At 41.6% G+C, this 24,995-nt stretch overlaps 2 protein-coding genes across 2 annotated transcripts in view; both read right to left on the bottom strand.

The window, feature by feature from the left end:
- Positions 1-24,995, bottom strand: part of LOC311062531 (C-C motif chemokine 4-like) — a 405,685-nt gene that overhangs the window by 133,298 nt on the left and 247,392 nt on the right. The gene's annotated exons all lie outside the window — the stretch shown is intronic.
- On the bottom strand, positions 9,547-23,459 carry LOC311063788 (uncharacterized protein; the record flags this gene model as incomplete). The annotated part of the gene is made up of 5 exons (XM_084083388.1): positions 9,547-9,634; positions 17,422-17,533; positions 18,499-18,996; positions 20,862-20,966; positions 23,228-23,459. 5 exons carry the CDS (start codon positions 23,457-23,459, stop codon positions 9,547-9,549), a joined length of 1,035 nt encoding a protein of 344 aa, XP_083939514.1.

Here is a 24,995-nt window from a genome sequence, read left to right as displayed (position 1 = left end):
CACACAATCTGGCAACACTGCCAGAGACGATTTTTATACAGTATATGGACGATACATGCCGCTGTTTAGATGCCTCAATAAAATTATACAGTGTGCTAAAAAAATCCGAATTGATCGGATAAAAACCTGTGATATGTCTTCTTTTATAATCCTGAACCCATTATCTGACAAAGGACACAATCGTTCAGAAATAGTGTTTGTTCACAAGCTGGTCCAGATGGCTGCCATAGACTTCATAGTATTTCACCAAACTTCTTGTTCCAGTTTTGGCTCCCATGAGCATCAATGGCGTCTGCTATGCAAGCAATGGCGTCGCCCCGTCCCCTAGGCTGTGCCTTCCTTGTTTTCTAATTTCCTTGGCTGCCTGTTGTAGTAGCCAGTCAAGAAATGTCCCTCCTGGGCTACTGTGGAGATAGACAAGCCAGAGCTCCTCCCACTTCCTGTTTTCCAAATTGTTTGGTTCACTATAAATTCCACACTGAACAGGGGCTTTTCCCCCTTAAGTCCCTGTTGTAGCAGGTTGCCTCGTTGCAATGCCCCGGGTAGGTGTATATTGTGCTGTAGATAATAGGTGAAAGTATATGTATGTTTTACCGGCTTGAGACTGACCCTTTGTTTGTCACACTTTAGGCCCTGCTCCATAGTGACTCTGCTCTCCTGTGTTGCGCCTTCCACATGGGTTGTGTTCAATAGTCAGATAGGTAAATGTCATTATTTTGTTTTTATATAATAGATCCGTTTTACAGTGTATTAATGGCTATCATTTGTTTCTTTTGTAGACACTGACTGCCACTGCTGTTTTGTTACGTTTGGGTTTTGTTGATTTATATTTATTATTTCAGCTATTTCATTTGTTTTGTTCACCTTTAGTATTCAGTGGCCTTTGTCAGTGCCAGTGTCAATTATTGTATTTCCCCCAAGAACTACACTTCTCAAAATAATGAAGGGAACACTTTGATCCCTTAATTATTTTGAGCAGTTTTTGTTAGCAGTATGTACAAAGTGTTCCCTACATTTCTTTGAGCAGTATATTTAAGCTCATGTACCATTTTATGCTCTATTACTGTGAATAATAACCTTGGAAACACAGAAAGAGGAACTTTCTGTGTTTCCGAGTGCTGCAGAATTGGCTCTATTCACAGCAGCCATATTGTGAAGAAATTCACAGGTGTTACCAATGATACTAATGAAGGCTCTGTTCCACTCTGGTCAAACAGAGTCAGGGTGCTGATATTGTGCATGTTGGCTCACTGGAAACACTTCTTACGGGTGTGTAACGGGTCCATTTGGTTCCATTTGTACACTCTCAGAGTTATGGGGGTCACTTAGCCCCTTTCGGGACCCTGTTTACCTTTTTTGTATTTGGGAAGGCGGTATCCAGGGTCCCTTGACGCTCAAAGCACTCTCTCTCGTAGTCGCGGGTACCACTGTCTCGTCTCGGGCTAATAGCTCGTCGCTTGGAAGTTGCAGAGATTTCTCAAAGGTGCCAAAAAGAGCAATACTAAACCGCGGTTAATCTGCATTAATGCGCTCGGATCGGCGCTGCCGTTTAACATTTTTAATAATTTAGTAAAGCTTAATTTCCTCTCTCACACTCCGCTCCACTTCCCATGTCCCGCCTCCCCGCGTTGTGATTGTCATGCAAGCATGTAGGAGCTCGCCAATCAGAGGCAGTACCGTAGGACCATAGAGGTATGCGTAGGACGCGCAGCTTGTCAGTCACCGCGGGGAGGCGGGCCATGGGAAGTGGAGCATTGTTTGAGAGAGGAAATTAAGCTTTACTAAATGATTAAAAATGTTAAACGGCAGCGCCGATCCGAGCGCATTAATGCAGATTAACCGCGGTTTAGTATTGCTCTTTTTGGTACCTTTGAGAAATCTCTGCAACTTCCAAGCGACGAGCTATTAGCCCGAGACGAGACAGTGGTACCCGCGACTACGAGAGAGAGTGCTTTGAGCGTCAAGGGACCCTGGATACCGCCTTCCCAAATACAAAAAAGGTAAACAGGGTCCCGAAAGGGGCTAGGGGGTCACTGTACTACACTAAATGGAACAGAGCCGTCATTAGTATCATTGGTAACACCTCTTAAGGAAGTGAAAATATGGCTGCTGTGAATAGAGCCTATTGGTGGAGCATGTGGCCTTCTGGACGGGGTGGCTAGGCTCACAGCGGTGCTTCTCCTTAATCTATGGTTTGCATTGTACCATTGTTTTTCCACAAAGTATAAGTAGACATGATACTTCATAGCGCATCACCACGCAGCGCATTGTGAGCTTGTGGATCAGCTGTTTTCAACGAATATTCATCTTTTGTTTTATGACATGCAAAATAGAGATGCTGGGGTTCTTGTGGTAAAACTCCAACCATGCTTTCCAGTCAAACCACGCTGCTAGTGACGACATTAAGACACCAATTCTCATAACATACTCAGTTTCACTTTAACCCCCTTCTCACATATTTGAAGGTTCTGTGGGAACAGCAATACTGTCAGCAGTATTGCTTTTAACTTTTATCCAAAGTCACTTTCTTTTTTTCTGTTAATGGTTGCATAGTGGAGTCTGGATGCAATACAATATATATTTACAGAAATGTGTAAATAATTGTAAAGTAACTAAGTACATTTGCTCAACTGTAGGCCTACTTGGTACTATTTTGATGCCAATACTTTTGTACTTTTACTTAAGTAACATTTTGAACACCTTTTACTTGTAACAGAGTACTTCTACATTGTGGTATTGGTACTTTTACTTAAGTAAAAATGTGAGTATACTTTTCCACCACTGATCATGTTCACAGTCATAAACGCAATCGTCACACATCATCACACAATCATAATGCTAATCCAGTATTGTTGTGATTGCAGAATGTAGAAGGAGTCAGATTTGATGGGTTCCAACTTCCTCTGGTAGGCCATAACCCAACCACGCTATGCTCCATGGGATAAGGAAGAAATGACTCCATGATCCGTCCATCTCTACGTATGTACATTTGTTCATTTTTTATAATGCCATATTAGGAAGGCACTTTATGCTGTTGATGAGTCTTGCTGCACATATTAGTGCAGGTTTGTGGTGTGTGCGTGTGTGTGTGCTAGGTGTACCTAGAATTATGGAAACAAACTGTGGTCAATGTTTATTTTGAGAACAGAAAGCTGAGAGGTGTTAATACACTTATCATAACACATCCTGATTGCACTGATGCATAGACGTGCACAAATATCTACTTAACTGCAGCTATAGGCTACTACACATTCGGCTCGTACATGCTGTGATGTTTCAACGAAATATACTGTAGATGTTCTAATATTCACTTTATCCTGTATTCTATCTTTCTAGTACTATCTCTGAGAGCTCCACAGTGTAATTTCTATGTATGTATTCTAAATACTTGCAATGAAGCATTTCACACAAACATGGACGCACACACTTGTTGGGGTGTTCTAACTATAAGTGCAACATGATCATTTTATAGTGTCCATTCACACAGACATGAGATCACATTTGAACTCTCACACATGGAACGTGTATATCCATGGGGATATCTTATTTTATTTAATTTTTTTGGGGCCTGTGTGGTTCAAAATAGATTTTAATATAATTATGTTTGTTTATCAGCCCCCTAAATTGGCTGTACTATTTTTTTTACTTGAGTATCAATACTGTAATGTAGAAATACTCTGTTACAAGTAAAAGTCCGGAATACAACATTTACTTGAGTAAAAGTACAAAAGTATTGGCATAAAAATGTACTTAAAGTACCAAAAGTAGAAAGTACTCATTGTGCAGAATGTCCCATTTCACAAGTTTTCAAATGTATATAAATCTTTTGAATATAGCAGATCTACAAGCTTGTAGATCGGCTATTTTCAAATGGCCGAAATTTGTGTCTATGTCCATTTATTGTTTACTTGTGTATGAGCTTTGTGTCACTGTCAGGGACGTGCTGGCCACTGGGGAATTTGGGACAAGTCCCTAACGGCCGCCGCTCCATTCCAGGCCAACAAGGCCGGCCGTTACAAAAAAAACAAGACATTTTTTAACAGTTTTTTACGCCTTACTCTCTATCTGAGATTCCCAGGCTGAATTAGGGGCCCAGCACATCCCTGGTCACTATTTATGCCAGAGTTTCTTGTTTTGTGATTTGTGTGCCATTTGTGCGATGGATGGTCTGTGCACAGCACTTTGGTCAGCTGTGGGTTGTTTTTAAATGTGCTTTATAAATACATTATGACTTGACTAGACTTGACTTAGGCCACTATGTAGTAAAAGTGTAGTAAAACACCACCAAATATGGATTAATTAGGAAATACAAATGCGTGTTTTTATAGTATCGGAAAACAATGTTCACATTTTTTGAAGCATTGCAATAAATGCTGTCCCTCAAAGAAAAAAATCTGCACTACTAAAGAACTAAACTGAAAACAATGTATTAAAGAAATTCCACCAATTCATACAACAACAAAGGAATTCTGCTTTCTAATTGATTGTTTAATGCACATTATTGTCAGCATAGAGCGAGAGAACAAACAAAACTATAGAAACGGGGGTTGATCTATTTCATTCATCATAAAGCAAACTTGGTGTTCATCTTAACCCTTCAAGACCGGGAACGCATGTGAGTCATTTTAAGATTTCTTTGGCTATTCAAAAATAGCAGATGCAATATCAATGCATTGAATGGGACATTATCACCTTTTATTAGACCATTGAATGGGCGAAGTAGGCGCGATTTATCAGACCATTCATTGGGTGTTATCAAGGCATACTGACCTAGCAACGGAGATGACTTAAATAGTTCAGTTTCGGTTTTGGTTTTGGTTGTTTTGGTTTCGGACCATGACGGAGGCGCGCAGTCTCAGGCGAGCTGGAGCGGTGCGACGTTCGCCTGAGCCTACTCAGCGCCGTTGGAGTTACTGTATGTACCGATAGGCACAGAATCGTAAATATTGTTGTGGGGACTGCTCCACCTCCAAAGTAGGTCAGTAGCTCCTGATTACGCCCAATGAATGGTCTGACAAATCGCGGGTAGGTCCGTGTATCGCCTACTCCTCACCTACTCGCCCATTCAATGGTCTGATAAAACGTGATAATCTCCCATTCAATGCATTGATAGCATTCGAAGCCGGTGGCTCAGAGTGCAGCACAGAGTGCCGCGCTCTGAGCTTGTAGATCTGCTATTGTTTTTTAAAGCGTGAAAATTTGTGCAAATCTTTAAATATATGTATTTTTAAAGGGAACATTTGTAAAAAAAAATGTCACGATTTTTCAAAAATAGCAGATCTACAAGCTCATAGCGCGGCTATGAGCTTCTATATCTGCTATTTTTTAATAGCCAAATAAATCTAAAATGACAGAGATGCGTCCCCGGACTGAATGGGTTGCATTGTCAAAAAACAAGAAAGAATGACATAGATGTCATGGTGGACGGCGCAGCCCCCCCCCCCCCCCCAAAAAGAAAATAGTTTTGGGGGTACAAAAGCATGGGATGGAAAAAAAAAGAAAAAAAAGAAAAAGAGGTCCGCGGCCCCCCCCCCTTAGGGGTCCCTGGGGGTGACCTACAGACACGGCGAAGAAAAACTGTAAAGCCACAGCCATGCATGCAAGATGTTGCACATGAACTCTGCAGCCGCACTGAGCAGAGATGCTCATAGGCCTGCGTCCTGCGTCGCTGACGCACAATATTGTGAAAGGACGCATTCATGACACCGTCGTGGCGCCCATGGGACGCACTAGAGTTGTCACCAACAACAGAGAAAAATATAAAAATAATTCGCGATAAAATTATTAGTGCACGATAAGTATCGGCCCGATAATTATCGGTTCGATATCAGGAATTATGACGTCATCCCGATAAAAAACGATAACATTAATAATAGCTCCGATAATATATAATATTTGTCAACTGTGATCTGCATGGACTCTCGGTTAGACACCGTTGTACTGGAGAAGTATAACTCTCGGTTAGACACCGTTGTACTGGAGAAGTATAACTCTCGGTTAGACACCGTTGTACTGGAGAAGTATAACTCTCGGTTAGACACCGTTGTAGTGTTGTGCTAGTGTTGTGCTAGTTACTGAAAACCAGTGACTAGTTACCATTACTAGTTACTTCATTTAAAAGTAACTCAGTTACTTTACTAGTTACTTACACCAAAAAGTAATGCGTTACTGTGAAAAGTAACTTTGAAGTTACTTTTTTTTTAAAGGGCTCCCATTATTGCCCTTATAGCCTTCATTTCAGTACTGTTATTGCATTGGAGAATAATACAATCTGTTGATCAACTTGACATGCATTTGCATCATTGAACTCTGCTAAGCAATGTGGTCTATACCAGGGGTTGCGATATAGGATTGTAACCTGCTGGTCCCAATGTCCGGAATGAATCAAATTTATCAGACATCTGATAAAAAATACCGGTCATAATTATGTTTAAGCATTAATTACAATTAAGCAGGTGCGTAAATACAGCCTAACACTTAGGCCTACAGCATTATATTTTGGATTGAGCTATTTGAACATGAACCATGATGAACGAGTAGTATACACATTTTATATACAGTAGCAGGGTCATCTTGCACAAATACATTAATTACCTACACTACCATTTGTGCCTGGCAATCTCCTTCTCACCCATTGACTTGCATGTTAAATGATGGCGTTTCCCCTTAAAAATAATCGATCATTTCAGGAGCAAGAGCTTAAAAATCTCTTCTAAATCTAGTCAACAAGGCCTGCAGTAGGCTATGCACTGGACAAATATGCATGACATTATTTCAATACACTAAAAACCAGTGGTGGAAAGTAACAAATACATTTACTAAAGTACTGTACTTAAGTACAATTTTGAGGTATCTGTACTTTACTTGAGTATTTCCAATTTCCAATACTTTTACTACTACTCCACTACATCTCAGAGGCAACTATTGTACTTTTACTCCACTACATTTATTTGAAAACTTTAGTTACTTTTCAGATATAAATTATGATATAATGAAACATACATTAACCACTTTAACCCTATTTTATACCTAGCCGATCTACAAGCTCACAACGTGTAGCATCGCGACGCGTTGTGAGCTTGAAGATCTGCTATTTTCAAATATTTAGTACTTTTACTTTTGGTACTTTAAGTACATTTTGATGCCAATACTTTTGTACTTTTACTCAAGTAAATTTTGAATTCTGGACTTTTACTTGAAACAAGAGTATTTCTATATTGCAGTATTGGTACTTTTACTTAAGTAAAGAATTTGAGTACTTTTTCCACCACTGCTAAAAAACATGGGAAATGTTAGAGGGAGTAATAGCCATGGATACACGACTGTCGACTGTCACGACCGTCATGGATGAACTTCAACCTAGTGTTTGCACTTTCTCCATTTATGGCCCGTACATCTACATAAACGTTCATATTTCAAAGATAAAGTGCTTATCCCATGGCGACGGAGGTTACATGTATATATGGGCTCTCAAAAGTACCTGTATCATCCGTATTGTTCAATAAAAAGCATTTTAATCTGATCGGTGGCCATTTTCTTCATATGCTTTTAACAGAGTGACCTTATCGGTTGGTAGGTGTATTGCACTCGAATACATTATGAAAAAATGGCCACTAATCGGATTAAAATAATTTTCATTGAACAATAGTAGTTCAGCTTGGGAAAAGCAGCCTTTAACGGGTTTGGGTACGTGGTTCATAATCACCATTGCGTTATCGTGGTATTCCTACTACTACTAGTCCCAGAAACACACACACGCTGTTAAGAGAGAGAGAAAGAAAGAGCGAGCGAGCGAGAGAGAGAGCGGTAACCGCCTTCCATTCCGACATCCCTCACAGCGCGTCTCCGCAACACAGACTGGTGTAGTAAATAAGTACATTTACTCCATTACTGTACTTAAGCAGGGGCGGACGCACTGTAGGCCAAGTCAGGCCCGTGCCTTACCTAGAATACACTGTGCCTCCCTTCCGCCAGACAGCTTTTTGTGTATTTACTATGAATATCGCCCCTATACTTAAGGCTGACAAATAACGTAATACACATCCATTCTCTCTCTACGTCCTGCGTGTCTGGAGGATGTTGGGTCTTTTGAGCAATTGAGCCAATGTGTATTCTCAGAATCCCATTTCACACTCGAGTGTGAAATGTATCTGTCTGTGTCCCTCATTCACAGAACCGGTTTTCTACGTCATGACATAAGCGCACAGTATAAACACCACACACATGTCCTGGCCTCGTTCTCTTCATTTTTGATTCTTGAGACAGCAGAGAGGCAGCAATGGCACCAGCGTAAAAAAAAAAGTTTGTCCAGAGCAAACTCATCGACGCGAGGACGCCTAAACGAACGGTAGCCACCGTGACCGCCTAAACCACTTTTAGGACAAGCTGCTTGAGGCTGCAGCATCAGTCCTGCTTGGTAAAATAAAGGCTGAACTCAGTTGACATTGGACAATATTTTGCAATAGGCCTACTCGCGTGTAAAGATTTCCCGCTTTCCAAACGGGAACTAGTTGCAGTTTGTATTCGATTCATGGAGGATGGAGGACTCATCAAAGAGCGGGCAGTGGAATTTATTGACACCGCGGATTTGACTGCACGGTGCATCACAAAGCGCTCCTAAAAGAAACCTTTCCGAGCGTACTTTATGTACACTGCAATTCTCACTGGCTAAATGTAGTGCAGCGATATGCTTGTGGTTCAAGAAAGTACAAAATAAAAGTCTTTGAGTCGTTGTCATGGTTAATAATTTACCAATCATCTACCAACTATTGTAGGCTACCCGTGTCTAAGCTAAAACATAAACATGTAGGTTGCCTACATAGGCTACTTTGGTAAATAAATCTGGTTATTTGAAGAGGAGGTTATTCAACTCTCCAGCTGTCTATCTGCGACTCCCCCCCCCCCCCCCCCCCTTGCGCTTCAACTACATGCAACTCGCGATGCTTAAATGAAGAAATGTGCACAGAAAATCATCTAAAACTATGCTACATAAACCCCCAAAAAATATCAAAAATTAAATCGGGGCTTTATTGTGGCTTAAATAGATTCAAGTCGACACTTATTAATGTTTTGGTGCATTCTATAATTTAATACAAAATTCTGATGCCTCCATAGTCTATATGTCTACTTCTCTGCAGTGCCTGAGTGCCTGTAACAACAGGCGGCCGTTCAAAATTTTTCGGAGCAAAGAGGGGGCGTCTCCCTGCATGAATCCAAGTTGCAGCAACCAATCGGTGTTCGGAGCAAAGAGGGGGCGTCTCCCTGCATGAATCCAAGTTGCAGCAACCAATCGGTGGCAACCAGACCCTTTTTTAGCAAACCGGCCCCCTTTTTCCCACAAACAGAGAGTTGCTTACCAAACCCCGCCCCCTTTTCACCTATGCCCGCCCCTCTTTATAAGGCTTCAGAGGTTAACTCCCCGTTTTCCTCAGAGCCTCAAACCTGGTTATAGAGGACAGCTCGCTTGCGCTCTGCCGTCCTAAAAACAATTGGTTGTCTGGAACTTTTAGGCATTTCTGTGTCCCACAGAACCTTCAAATTGGCTCGTTAGACTGAAGTGGCCGAGGCGATGAGATCCCGGACCCACTTCTTAGCTGGGTTAGTGCAGATCTTGGCGCCATTCTTCATTGTGAACCTATGGAACAGACAGAGATTGTCATCCATACCAGCCCGAGGGGGTTCAGTACGTTAGTCCGACAGCGCATTCCTCCGACAGCGCAGCGCTCCGACGTTTCCAATACTAAACCCGAACCAAACCCGCACCCTAACCCTAACCACACGCGGATGCCACATAGTCGGAGAAAAGGTCTGTCGGATTAACGCATGCCTCCCAGCCCGAGGCGCAGCCCCACTAGAAGTCTAGACTCTAGACCGCCACTGACCTCCGCACCCACACGCCCTACCCCCCCTCTACTCGTCTAGGGCAGTGGTTCTCATCCTGTGTGTCGGGACCCCCAGGGGGTCCCCACATGATTTTTTTGGGGGGGTCCCCAGATGACAGTGAAGTCAGAATTTAAGTACTTTTAAGACCTTTTTAATACCTCAAAAACAAAGTCAAGCAAAAGAACATTACTGCATCAAAAGTAATCTAAAACTCTAAACTATACTATAAAAACTGGTCAAACATTGGCCAAAATTTCAAATAATATAATTTGAAATGTGAAAATAGCAGATCTACAAGCTCAAGTTGTGAGCTTGTAGATCTGCTATTTTCACAATATTTATCTGTGGAACCGAGTCAAGCAAAATTGAATGCTTCAACTCCTACATTCCAAGTGCTTGTCAGGGTGGGGGGGGGGGGGGGGGGGCATTTGAAAAATGATGGTTTTAGGGGGTCGCAGGCTTAAAAGGTTGAGAACCACCGACCTAGGGGCGCACCCTAGCCCCACCACATTCCTCCACACCTGCAGAGGTGCCAGCCTGTGTAGCACGCGTCTGCCCGGAACCTAAGAACCGAGCCCCGACCTGAGAACCAAGTTGGGTCGGGTCCAAATATTGACTTGTCCTTCGGGCACAGGTTTCAATAGGCTCTATGCACAGCAGCCATATTGGAAAGACATTGGGCCTCTTCTTACTTCCTTCACAGGTGTTACCAATGATATTAATGAAGGCTCTGTTCCATTCTGGTCAGGGTGCTGATATTGTGCATGTTGGCTCACTAGAAACACTCCATTTTGGTTCCCAAATTGCCCCTTATGGTGGGTGTGTAACTCTGAGAGTGTACAAATGGAACCAAATGGACCCGAAAGGGTCCATTTCGTTCCATTTGTTGTTCCTTCGGTTTTAAAATGAGACATTATGCGTTGTAATTACTCTCCAATACCCATATTGTCTGCATCCTGAATGAGTCACATTTAACGTTTACAGCCGATTGAAACGCCGTCGATTTCAAGCGCACTGCGCTGCTACACACACACACACACACACACACACACACACACACACACACACACACACACACACACCATAGACTGTAAAAAAGAATGGACAAAGCCACTCCCCTGCTTTCTACAGAACGAAAATGAAGCCGATAGTTCAGGAACATGCATTCCTCCATCGTTAATATATACAGTTGGCCACGCCGGAACTCAAACGCTATTGGTTGAGACCAGACACGTGACCAGCGAACCGGAAAACACCCCCAAAAATGCTATTGGTTGGGTAGCTTGTCAATCAAGAGCGGGGGCGGGGAATGAATGCTATTGGTTGTGTAGGTTGTCAATCAAATCATCCCGCCCCTCCTGGAGCATAGCCTACTTTATCGTCAATTTTAGAATAAATGGGACCATAATTTAGCAAAACGCATATCATGATGATTGAAAGGAGACTTTAAACTAGCGACTGGAAGCATATAGAATTTATGACAATTTTTATTACGGTAAGAAAATCTAGTCTAAAGTTTGTCAAAAACCCATTCACTTGCGCTAAAATAAATTCTTTCTGACACTTCAGGTCGGCGCAGGGTAAAACAGCGCCACTCTGGCCATTCATAAGCTTCCGTGTTGGCCTCATCGTAAATATCCAAGCCTTGCCCCTTGACACACACACACATACACACACACACACACACACACAGTATCTATCATTTTGGTCTATGAAGAAGACTACATGGAGTGTTTCCCCCAATGACATTTAACTCAACTCTACAGCGAAGACGCCATCTGCTGGCTGTTGGAGAGCACTGACTACGACAGCAAAGTGAGAGACTTTAGGATTGTGCACAGAGACTTTAGATCCTACTTATAAATCTGTCAAACAGATGATATTCTTACATGTCCATGCATATCTTATTTATTTATGAAGACATACATGGGTTCCTAGTATATTTTTGAAAATAGCAGATCTACAAGCTCGCTGGCTTGTGAGCTTGTAGATCTGCTATTTGCAATACAGACAGATCTACAATCTTATCTGAATGACTGTTAAAGCAGTTTGTTTAAATTACTTTATAAAATGATATATTTTCACAGCGATTATTTATTAGTGTAGATATACACATTTAGGAGTGGATTATGTGTCCAGATGCTTGTCACACAGTCAGACAATGGTGCTCCGCAGGTCTAGAATGGAATAAACGGGCGCAGCCAACGTCAACAACTGGTCTCGACCAGACGTGAGATTTCAGCCTACGGTATGATGAAGCCCACGTCAGGATATATTGATAAATGCCGTGATCTCGCCGTACGCTCATTATTCGGGCTGCACCGCGTTGATAAATGAGGGCCTATCTATAATTTTGGTCTATGAAGAAGACTACAAGGAGTGTTTTCCCCAATGACATTTAACTCAACTCTACAGCGAAGACGCCATCTGCTGGCTGTTGGAGAGCACTGACTACGACAGCAAAGTGAGAGACTTTAGGATAGGCTCTATTCACAGCAGCCATATAGAGCGTGCCAAAAATCCTGAAGGGGGCGTCAACAAGTGTCTTTTGGTAGCGGCGGACATTTTTGAGGGGTAAAAACCAGGTTGACTTAACATTGCCCCCCCTCAAGTATGTCTGCAGCTACTATGCCACGCCCCCCGTGGTGACGAGTCGTTGGCACGCTTAATAGAGCGTCGCAGTTCCCGCCCACTTCCAGTTGCCGGAAGTAAATACTCAATGCATTTTTCCCATTGACTTTTCCGAAAATATTTATATAAATTAATTTAAGCCTAGAATCAAGCTATCCAGGATCCTGGTGAATCATGACCATAAAACGTTTGATTCTGTGAAAAAACTTTTTTGAAAACGGCAAAACAAAGGGTATTTATTAAACATAGTATATCATATCATTAAATATTAAATTAAAAAAATCACAGAAAAAAAGGTTTTATGGTCATGATTCACCAGAATCCTGGATGGCTTGATTCTAGGCTTAAATTCATTGATATAAATATTTTTGGAAAAGTCAATGGGAAAAATGCATTGAGTATTTACTTCCGGCAGCCGGATCTCCGCAACTGCGATGCTCTATTATGAAGACATTCACAGGTGTTGCCAATGATACTAATGAAGGCTCTGTTCCATTTCTGGTCAGACAGAGTCAGGGTGCTGATATTGTGCATGTTGGCCCACTGGAAACACTCTGCTACACCAGCGGGTCTGCAGTTGGGGTCCAGGGACCCTCATGGGCTTCCAAATGGCCCCTTACAGGTGTGTAACCATGTAACCATTACAGGTGTGGAACCAAATGGACCCTTGCGGGTCCATTTGGTTCCATTTGTACACTCTCAGAGTTATGGGGGTCGTGGAAACCACTGTGCTACACTAAATGGAACAGAGCCTTCATTAGTATCATTGGTAACAGCTGTGAAGGAAGTGATAATATGGCTGCTGTGCATAGAGCCTATTGTGCGCAGAGACTTTAGATCCTACTTATAACAGATGATATTCTCACACACATGGGATGTGTATGTCCATGCATGCATATATCTTATTTATTTATGAAGACATACATGGGCTCCTATATGACAGACATTCCAACAGTTACAGATCTCTTTTAAGTCCAGGCTCAAAGTTCACATTTTAGAATTTGTGCCTGTGTGTGTCTTGTTGTTTATGTTATTTTAGTTACCTGCTATGGTACTTGGAGCTTGTTTTAAATGTGCTTCATGAATATATTGTGGACGAATTTTGAGTCATCGAATGCAACTGTTAGTTCTCTGGACTGGTGTCGGAATAGTTCATTTTGATGTCTGTTCTAGGGTCGTTGTTAGCATGCTTGTGTGGTGGTATAAGGTGTTAGTTAAAATATGATAGAGGAGTGTGTGAAAAATGACAAATTTCACTTGACTTGACTTGACTACTATGAAAACACAACCAAAGCATGGATTAATTAGGAAATACAAATGCTTTGTTTTATTGTAGCACAATACGGTATCAGACAGCAATTGATCAGCACTACATTCAATAAAAAAACTGCAGTAATAAATTAAAACAAAACTGAAAACAGTTCATTATATAAACCACTGATCGATAAATTATAAACAAGGAAGCAAAGCTTGGTGTTCATCTCAAACAGGGACGGATTAATCCCTGCACGGGCCCCTGGGCCGCCAATTTGGGTCCCCCTTATTTTTTGGGCAAACACGTTTTTTTGGGTGCGGGTAGTGAAAGTTACAGGTATGGTATGTATGATATGAAATCCTTAATCATATTCCATCATATATGGAAGGGCCCCAGGAGCCCTTGTCAGGGCCTCAAACCCAGCGAGAATCACAGCTGTAAATACAGAGGAGGGGCCCACATATTTGATATTTGATTAACCTATACATTTCATTTTAGTAAGTTGGCGATGGCCGCGCGGCCCAGTTCCCCGCGAAGGGCCCCTGCATGAGAGCCAAGGGCCCCGACGGCCCAATGGCTAATACAGCCCTGATCTCAAAGCATTGCCACAAAACCAACTGCTGGTCTGGAACTTGTTTTTGTAACCAGGTATTAGACCGCCCAGAGTCACCCAGAACACTGTAACTGTTAGACTCTAGACTCCACAGTGGTGATAATAATAATAATAAACTTTATTTGTATAGCACCTTTCATGACATGAAATGCAGCGCAAAGTGCTTTACAGAGCAAGAATACAGTTACAGTTACAACCAATTTAACAATAAAGCAAACAAAAAATAAAATAAAATAAAAGCAAAAGCATAAAACATTAAAATAGGCAATACAGTGAGGACTTAAAAATCAACCAAAGAGTCGATGACATTCTGGACCCAGTTCTGAGTTGGGTCGACACAAAACCTGACACCATTCTTCATTGTGAACCTAGAACAGACAGAGAGAGAATATTTTCAGCATTAAGATGTTTCATTGTCTCCGCCAGGCCGAAAGGCATGGCGAGAGAGTATGTTTTACCCCCTGTCCGTCCGTCCGTCCGTCCGTGTGTGTGTCATTCTGTCTTGTCTGTGTACAGCTAATCCCTGGCACCGTTGGCTTGATCGCAGCGAAACTGTGCACACATAGTCCCTGGATGCCAAAGCCGAACCTCTGCTGCAAATTTTTCACATGGGCCTTTTATAGTGCCACCAGGAGGCCGATTTGTGCAAAACACATTTTTGAACATTACTCCAAATTTTGGCCAAAATTCCCCAAATCGGTACACAGTATCTCTATAGTCATTAAAAGAACGGCTCATTTCAGATTTTTCATATTCCATCCTGATTGGCAAAAATTGTCTTTCAAAGTTTGCAGGAGTACTCTGTTTCGAACAAAATGCCTCAAATCATGAACACAGCATGCAATTTCCGTGACATTTTGCACACATATTCCCATTAGGCCGAGGAAGAAATGCCATTTGAAAATGTTCAAATCAGCCTCATGGTGGCGCTGTAACAGGCCGATTCGTGTTTTTACCTATAACTGCACCGATCAGTGTAAAACTTTGTATGCACACTCTCTAGAGGCCAAGGACAAACCTTTGCCCTGCATTTTTCACATTTGCCTTTTATAGCGCCACCAGGAGGCAGACTTATGTAAAACACATGTTTTGATATTAAGCCTTCATATTTGATCCAAATTTCACGCAAATCGGTACACATGATCTCTATAGTCATGTGATCAAGACGGATCTGTTTGGTTTTTCATATGCCATCCTGATTGGCTAACATTGACATGTAATGTTTGCAGGAGTGGCCCGTTTTTAACAAAATGCCGCAAATCATGAATGCAGCGTCCGATTACGGTGAAACTTTGAACGCACATTCACACTATGTTGAGGAACAAATGCCACCCTTTTAAAATTGGCCTGTTATAGCGCCACCAGCAGGTCAAATTTAGCAAAACACATTTTTAGAACAAAATGCCTCAAATCATGCATGCAGTTTCCGATTGCCGTGCAAGGCCTAGGAATAAATGGCACCCTTTTCACATTGGCCTATTATATCGCCACCAGGAGGCCATAATAACCTACCTGACCTGGCGGAGACTTGTGCTCCGAGGAGCACTTTTTCTAGTTTGATTTTGAATTCATAGTCACTATTATGGTGACTTCTGCTTTCCAGTGCTGTCTGCTATACATGAGAGATTAGAGATGATTACAGGCCTGGACATCCCATTCTCCCCCAGTTTGTTTATTCTGGGGGCCCCTGCCACTTTAAGGAATGTATTTTCTGCTTTAGCTGAATGGACTGGAGAAAAGTACTATAGTACCAATCATAAAAAAAATAGAAAAAAACACTTAATACAGTCTGTGCACCAGTGGTGGAAGAAGTACTCAGATATTTTACTTAAGTAAAAGTAGCAATACCACAATATAAAAACACTCTGTTACAAGTATAGGGCCTGTGTTCAGAATGTTACTTGAGTAAAAGTACAAAAGTATTGGCATTAAAATATACTTAAGTACCAAAAGTACCAAAAGTAAAAGTACTATGTTTGAAAATAGCAGATCTACAAGCTCACAACGCGTAGCGATGCTATGCGTTGTGAGCTTGTGGATCGGCTATTTTCAAACAGCCTATGTATAAAATAGGGCTAAAGTGGTTAATGTATGTTTTATAATGAAATATTTCATATCTGCAAAGTAACTACTAAAGTCTTTTAATAATTTTGGAAGAGTGAAGGTTCCCCCTTTTTTTTCAACCAAAGTCGGTCAGTGTTGCATCTATTTATTCCTCCCTCTCTCTATACCTCCCCCTCTCCCTTTCACCCCTTTTCCCTCTCTCTCTTTTAATTAGAAAATTCCAATCTTCTGACAAAACATTTTTCGTTTTTGTTAAACCTAACCTTTTCTTTCAGCCCCTGTGAGACAGGGTGCGATTTTCCGCACAGAAAAAACGGACAATATCATTTTTTAAATGAACACATGGTTCTCAATGACCTCATGCACACCCCGTGCGGCGATGCGATGTGGCGATGCGTTTTTTTTTTTCAATCGAACCCAGTTCGATTTGTGCGTCTTTTCGCATGCGGTAAAAACTGATTGACTAATCGCACCCTGTGTGCAAAGGCCTTTATGCTGGTTAGCTGCGTTTTCCACTGCATGCATGTTAAGAATTTGCGTCACAGCAGCCTGTCAGTGTCCTGCTCAGGCATCAACAGAACAATGAACCCATTCGTCCCATTTGTGGGGAAATCACTGGCCAAACCGCGAAAGCCACACACACGCACGCACGCGCACGCGCGCACACACACACACACACACACACACACACACACACACACACACACACACACACACACACACACACACACACACACACACACACACACACACACACACACACACACACACACAGTACTTTTATATTTGGTACTTAAAAGTATATTTTAATGCTGATACTTTTGTACTTTTACCAAAGTACAAAATTATACTTGTAACAGAGTATACTGTAGCTACATTGCAGTATTGATACTTTTACTTAAGTAAAACATGTGAGTACTTCTTCCATCACTGGGCTTATGTGTAGGTACACTTGTAAATATAGCATAATACTCACACAACACCAAGCATAGAGCACCGATTGTCTGTGCGCTGGAACGACACCACGTGGTTCTTAGGCAGGCGCTTGGTGCGATACTGAAACTTGAAGCAGCACTTAGAAGCAGCATCTGGGCAGAATAAGAGAGAATAAGAATAAGAAAGAGACACAGAGAGAATGTTATGATAATAGTTTAGGCTTGATGTGCTTAACCTGTTATCTATTTGTACTTATTCCACTCCAATCTGCATATCGCTGATTTTTATACGACAAGAAAAACAAATAAGTTTGTTGCCAACAGCCTTACTCTGTTCATTACTCTTCAGTTCATTGATGAACTATAGCCTTAAATTAAAGCGTTTTCACTTTTTGGAAGAGTGAAGGTTCCCCCTTTTGTTTTTTAAACCAAAGACCACCTTAACTAGGCTACACTGTTATTTGTCTTTCATTGACTTTTAGTGAAAGACACAAGATATAGTCCTCCTCTTTTGCTTTGTTTTCCTTCAGTACTTACCGCCTTCTTCTTGTGCCAGGAGCGTGCGTGCGTGTGTGTGCGTGCGTGCTGCAGGTAAAATAAACGTGATTAAAATAGGCCAGATTGTGCAACTATAATCAATGTGGTTTTCATTACACAACATAATCACAAGGTATTCAAATTATTCATTCTCAAAGAAGCATAGTACTGTAGGTCAGACAGCATTAGAGGCAGATAAATGCGGACCCAAGTCACAAGACCGACAGCCAGCAACACCAAGCAGCCTACAATGGAAATGTGAGTACTTTGTACATTTTTGGATGTGCTACCTTTTGACCCTTTTGGGATCTTTTTCTTATTTACCAAGCAGCCTATGTTGGTAGACTGCATGGCATTTAAATACTCACACTGTGATAGGCTCTATTCACAGCAGCCATATTTTCACTTCCTTAACAGGTGTTTCCCACTGGTACCTTGCATGGACCTTATTAAACACCCTTGAAACCTTTACACTTACACTCTGTCACTCCCTAGGCTGAATTATTTACAGCAAATTTGACAAATCTATGTCAGCAATGTGTAAATACACTGATAATTCTTCAAAACTGTTTGTAACCTACCTCCCTCACCTAAACTCCAGCCTTCCAACTGATTTCTTTCCAGGGTCATGTTGTCGAATTTGGTCAGTAAATTGCTTGTCTCCAGGGTCATGTTGTTGAATTTGGTCAGTAGATTGCTTGTCTCCAGAGTCATGTTGTTGTATTTGGTCAGTAAAGTGTTTGTCTCCTTGTATTTGGTCTGTAACTTTCTTGTCTCCAGAATGATGTACTTGTATTTGGTCAGTAAATCTTTTCTCTTCAGTGTCAGGTTCTGTCTTTCCAGGGTCATGCTGTCTCTTTCCAGGGCCAGTTCGTTTCTTTCCAGGGTCAGGTTGTATATTTCCAGGATCAGGTTGTCTCTTTCTATGGTCAGGTTGTCTCTTTCTATGGTCAGGTTGTCTCTTTCTATGGTCAGGATATCTCTCTCTAGGGTCATGTTGTCAAAGCGGGTCTGTAACTCATTTCTCTCCTGTGTGAGGTCGTTGTAGTTGATGTGTAACTGTTCATAGGCTAATTTATCTGCAAAGGAACAAACATTGTGATTATAAACACTGCTGTTGCTACTGTTCATGATGAGGTCAAGCATCTGTAGAAAAGTTGTTTTGAGAAAAAGATACATTCTTTTTTATGCGCATTTTAACACCACCATTTTCTTCATTGTACTTTGGAAATGCAAGTATTAATACTCATAACAAGCCTCTAATAATGAGAAATAGGTAAAAAATGTTGTCAAAAAGATATCAAGGTTTAGTTTAATGCTGTAGTAGCTTTTGTAGTTGCCATAACTAGAAAATGTTTTTACCAGCATGCAATGCGGGTCTACAAAGAGACTCAGCACTAGTCATTTCTCGACATATTCTCGACATGTTTTCGATCATTGGCTGTCCTTTAAGCCAATGGGGATACTTTCCCATAATCTGAACGGGCGGTGTCGGGTAACCGCACGCGGATGCCACATAGTCGGAGAAAAGGTCTGTCGGATTAACGCATGCCTCCCGCGGTGTCGTCCTCCCAAGCTATGGTACTAGACACGCCTCTCGCCTCTGAGGCTACTATACACGCTTGCCGTCGGTTCAAATCGCTGTGACACAGAGTAATATATATATAGGACAAAATTTAAGTAAAAACTTGAGTAAATGTACTTAGTTACTTTACACCTCTGCATACACGCTGCGCAGTGTCCGTTCTGCATGCCGGTATACATGACTGAGTCATGTCTTATTGTCTCCGCCAGGCCGAAAGGCATGGCGAGAGAGTATGTTTTCCACCCCGTCCGTCCGTCCGTCCGTGTGTGTGTGTGTGTGTGTGTCCGTCCGTCTGTGACCAGCTAATCTCCGGCACCGTTGTCTTGATCGCAACGAAACTGTGCACACACATTCCCTGGATGCCAATTCAGAACCTTTGCCCCAAATTTTTCTCATGGGCCTTTTATAGCGCCACCAGGAGTCCGATTTGTGCAAAACATATTTTTTGACAGTACTCCTACAGTACACAGTGTCTCTATAGTCATTAAACGAAACAGGTCTTTCAGATTTCTCATATTCCATCCTGATTGGCTAAAAATGTCTTCCAAAGTTTGCAGGAGTGCTCCGTTTTGAACAAAATGCCTCAAATCATGAACACAGCATGCAATTTCCGTGAAATTTTGCACACTCATTCCCATTAGGCCGAGGAAGAACTACCATTTGAACATTTTCAAATCAGCCTCATGGTGGCGCTATAACAGGCCCATTCGTGTTTTTACCTATAACTGCACCGATCTGTGTACAACTTTGTATGCGCACTCCCTAGAGGTCAAGGAAAAACCTCTGCCCTGCATTTTTCACATCTGCCTTCTATAGCGCCACCAGGGCTTATGAAAAACACATTATTTTATACTTCTCCTTCCAATTTTATCCAAATTTCACGCAAATCGTTACACATGATCTCTATAGTCATGTGATCATGACGGATGTGTTTGATTTTTCATATTCTATACTGATTGGCTAAGATTAACATCTAAAGTTTGCATTATTAGCTTGTTTTGAACAAAATTCCGCAAATCATGAACGCACCGTCCAATTGCGCTCAAACTTTGCACGCACATTCACACTATGTTGAGGAACAAATGCCACCCTTTTAACATTGGCCTTTTATAGCGCCACCAATAGGTCTAATTTAGCGAAACACATTTTTAACAAAATGCCTCAAATCATGAATGCAGTCAGTGTCCGATTGTCGTGCAAGGCCTAAGAAGAAATGGCACCCTTTTCACGTTGGCCTATTATAGCGTCACCAGGAGGCCACAATAGCTTACCTGACCTGGCGGAGACCTGTGCTCCGAGGAGCACTTTTTCTAGTTTGTTTTATTTATTTATTTTTGTGATATGGAATAGGCTACTCACAGTGCACGGTCAGGCCTGTGAACACAACCATCAGCATAAGACACATCATCCCCAGACAAAGAGCAACAACTCTGTGACGTCTTCTCACTGTTTTAGAGCTCTGTCCTGCAATGGAAAATACAGCTAGTAAGTTTGCAGAGGCTAAGAGACAACAAAACAAGACTAGCCCGGTGCAGTTTTTTGTACAAGGATGCAAACTGCAGACAGAAGGTGAGATAAAGTGAAACAAGCAGTGGATGAAGAAGATGACACGTTTGCATTCAAGGACCAGGTGGACTGCGACACGGGCAGTGGACTCAACCCATTAAGACCGGGAATGCATCTGTGTCATTTTAGATTTCTTTGGCAATTCAAACTCTTCAAACAATTCAAGCAATTCAAACTCTTTGGCAATTCAAGCTCATAGCACGGCACTGAGTGCCGTGCTATGAGCTTGTAGATCTGCTATTTTTGATAAATCATGATTTGTGCAAATCTTTGAATACATACAGTATATGTTTTTTAAACAACATTTTCCCTGGAACAACATATTTTACAAATGTTATATATTCGAAGATTTGCACACATTTTCATGATTGCTATTTAAACACTGTTACAGGTGAAAATGTTGATGGTGTTATGATATTAAAACATGGCACACAATTCTAGCCCACAGTTACTATGAGGATGTGTTAAAGTTGCAAAGTGTCACCAAGGGGATGACAATTAAAGGTAAAACTGATACATCTAACATAAAATATGAAGTGTGCATGAATGGAAAATTTGCTTGGAGCAGAAAAAGAGTCTGAAGAAAGAGCAACGCTAGCACTTGTACACACGGATTTCTAAAGATCGGTTTAGGTTCAAGAACAGCCCTGCTTATTTAGTGTTGTACCCAAACACAGGAAAAGTGCTCAAAAACAGCTTGGTGGAATTCACCACAAATCTGTCACTGAGAGTCCAACTCAGACAGAGCAGGAAATGAGTGGTGACAATTTGAATGTCAAGAGAGCTGCAACCCACCTATCATAAGCTGACGAGGCAAAATAAATCTCATAAGATTCATAGGAACTTCAGCCAGAGACACTGGCTAAAACTAAGACACTAAGACACTAAGACGAAGACACATTAACCAAGATGAGAACGAATATTTAAAAGATTATGTGTGTGAGGTAAAATGTAGCGATGATGACCAACTAGTATGAAGAGCAAGTGTGGGTGTTGAACTACTGCACAATGAGGGTGTTGAATGTGCTCTGACACTGACGTCATGTAATCTGTAATCAATGCAGGGTCAATGTTCACAGGTGACACATCAGTCAGTGTTAGTGAACTCAACATGCTGTGTGTATGCATAGGCGACGGGTAATGAAGGCTAGGGTAGGCTAAATGTTATGCTGGTAAATTCTGGGAATCGTGCAAATTATATATAATATATGTGCGCAGCATTATTTTGTTACATTTTTTGATAATAAATCAGTAAAATTAGGCAAAACCAAAATCCGTCCAAAAAACGGCGGCCGACCCCCCCCCCCCCCCCCCCCCCCCCAGGCGGGAGATTACAGTAGGTACGCCCAGGCCACCTTTATCCACTGGCCTCTGCAATTTTTTCAATTTCATTCTGGGATGTTTATTGTTCCATAGGAACTTATTACAAATTTGGTCAAATTGTTTGAAATATTGTAACAGGATTTTGACCGGAAGGAACCCTGGCCATTTTTAAGTTTAAAGCAGCACTATGTAACTTTTTAACAACTGCAGTATACTGTATAACATATTATGTCCCACAAAATTATAAAGTTACATGTTTAAGCAATGACAATTACCCTCCATAAATGTATAGACTCAGGGGGGTCCCTGCAGGGGCTTGACTGTATTACTATGTATAGGGGAGACAATAGGTTTCATCTTGGCATTTGATAAGGCACCAAGGCAGAACTGCCAGTCAAAGCAACGACTGGCCAAACACAGCGTGCTGGACATGCTTGCAGAGAATCTTGGGTAATGAAATCATTACAAGACGTTGGCTATTTGTGTGAGTGGCCCCAAACTGCATAGTGCCTGCTCTAAGTTAAAACATATTTATTCAACACTGCCTACTCTACCTAATGATGGCTAAGAACAGCTAGGTGTTGCCTGGGCTTCAGTTGAGCTGTGCTGTTTGTTATTTTCACATTTTATTATTTGTTGCATCACATTTGATTGCATTTGTTTTCATTCTGTGAAGGACTGAGATGGCCTGGTGTATGCAAGGTGCTGTAAAGATAAAGTTGCCTTGAAATCATCTTTCCCTGCTGCAGGAAAGACATTTTGTACATTAAACTCTTTTTTCACTTTGCAACCAAGAAAATCACCTTCACAACATTTCACAACTTTGTCAAACTCACCCCGAGGCTGTCTTCTTACTGTGACCTCCTGTGGTCCAGCGATGGTGTCACGACCTCTAACATCATCCAGGCTCTCGTAGATGTGCTCCCCTCTCTCCTCCAGTCTCCTCAGCTTCAACTGTTCCCTGTCCACAGTGTCACCTCTATGGCTTCTGTTTCCATCTCTCGGTCTTCTTTCTTTATATATCACCGTCTCTGTCGGGTCTGGCGCGGCATAAATATGTTTAGACATCTTACCAGTAATATAGACCTGAAAAATAAGTCTTTACCACAAATAGTGTTGTACACTACAGTATGTTGTATTGTCCTCTCCTGGCTTGATTAGCTATATCTCCCACAGCATTGCACGATAATATACTGCTAGATAATTAAACCTGTTTAGCAAAAATGTGATGTATGTCTGTTGCAGTTGCGCGCAATCTGTAGTAATAAGGAAGTGTAGGGCAGAGATACACTATCCATCCGCCCACCACACACACACACCCCCATCCACCCGCCCACCCCACACACACGCACGCACGCACGCACGCACGCACGCACGCACGCACGCACGCACGCACGCACGCACACGCACACGATTTTCCGCCATTTTGCATTTTTTTCAAACCACTTTTTGCTGCTACTCCTACAGATTTTGTCCACAATTTACACAAATCGGTACACATTATCTCTGGGGTCATCTGATCAAGATGTATGAGTCAGATTTTTCAGATCCCATTCCAATTGGCTATGACTGACTGCCTTCCAAAGTTTGCGAGCCCTGGGGAGGCAACCCGGCCTGGCGGAGACCTGTATGTGCTCCGAGGAGCACACTTTTCTAGTTTTGTCATCAAATTAGTTTACTAATAGTCAATATGCCAATACCAATATTCAACAAGAGTAGAATAACAGTAAGAATAGTAAACGTATACTGTAGGCCTATGTCAAAAGCAACGTTCAATTAGTGTGACGTTATTTCAGTAATATTAAGAGTTGACAAGTCAACTCACTCAACTGTAAGAGATAGTAGGTTTTATGTTTGTGATACCACAACAAACCACATCTGCTAGCACTTAATGGAATAAGCTTTGACAGTAACAAGTAGCCGAATGCCAAGGTTATTTTTTACAGCTAAACATTCAGCCATATAGAATAGCCTACCAATTGTGTCATGTTTTGAGCTAAATCTTTACAGCTTGTTACAGTGTGGTGAGAATACAGTGCTTAGTAACATAATCCCTAGGAACATACAAATAACTCAATATTATATCAGTTATGTCCAACTGTCGACTGTTTGTTGTGGCATCTAGGTCATTGATTCTCAACCTTAATGTTAAGGACCCACAGTTGCAGTGCATAATGTATTGATTAGACCATGGAACCTGAGCGCTGATAAAGGATTATTGTTAATCATAGCTGGTCTAAAGCATTCCTGAGAACCCCATGTGTTGAGAAGAATCAGACAGTGTTGTGCAACTTAGTGTACTTATATATTGTCGGTGTCCAGCCGGGACCAGCTAACTCCATTTTCAGTTTTTTTTTTTTTTTCATAAATCAATGCTATTGAACCCCCTTTACATCTGTGTAAAGTTTTTTTTTATAATAACCTATGAAAAGTATGAAAAAGCGCCTCTGACGAAAACTCCCAACTCCATTGGATCCTCAAACTGTCCGTCAAAAACAAACAACTCCCCCCTCCTCTCATGCTCTCCACTGCTGCATACTATATATACAGGGTTTTTGCCAATTGTCAAATATAAATACTACAGATTTTAAAAAACGTAATTCA

The sequence above is a fragment of the Gymnoscopelus microlampas genome, assembly GCF_963454915.1.
Source record: "Gymnoscopelus microlampas genome assembly, chromosome: 16".
Lineage (NCBI taxonomy): Eukaryota > Metazoa > Chordata > Actinopteri > Myctophiformes > Myctophidae > Gymnoscopelus > Gymnoscopelus microlampas.
This window is presented reverse-complemented; position numbering and strand designations above follow the sequence as displayed.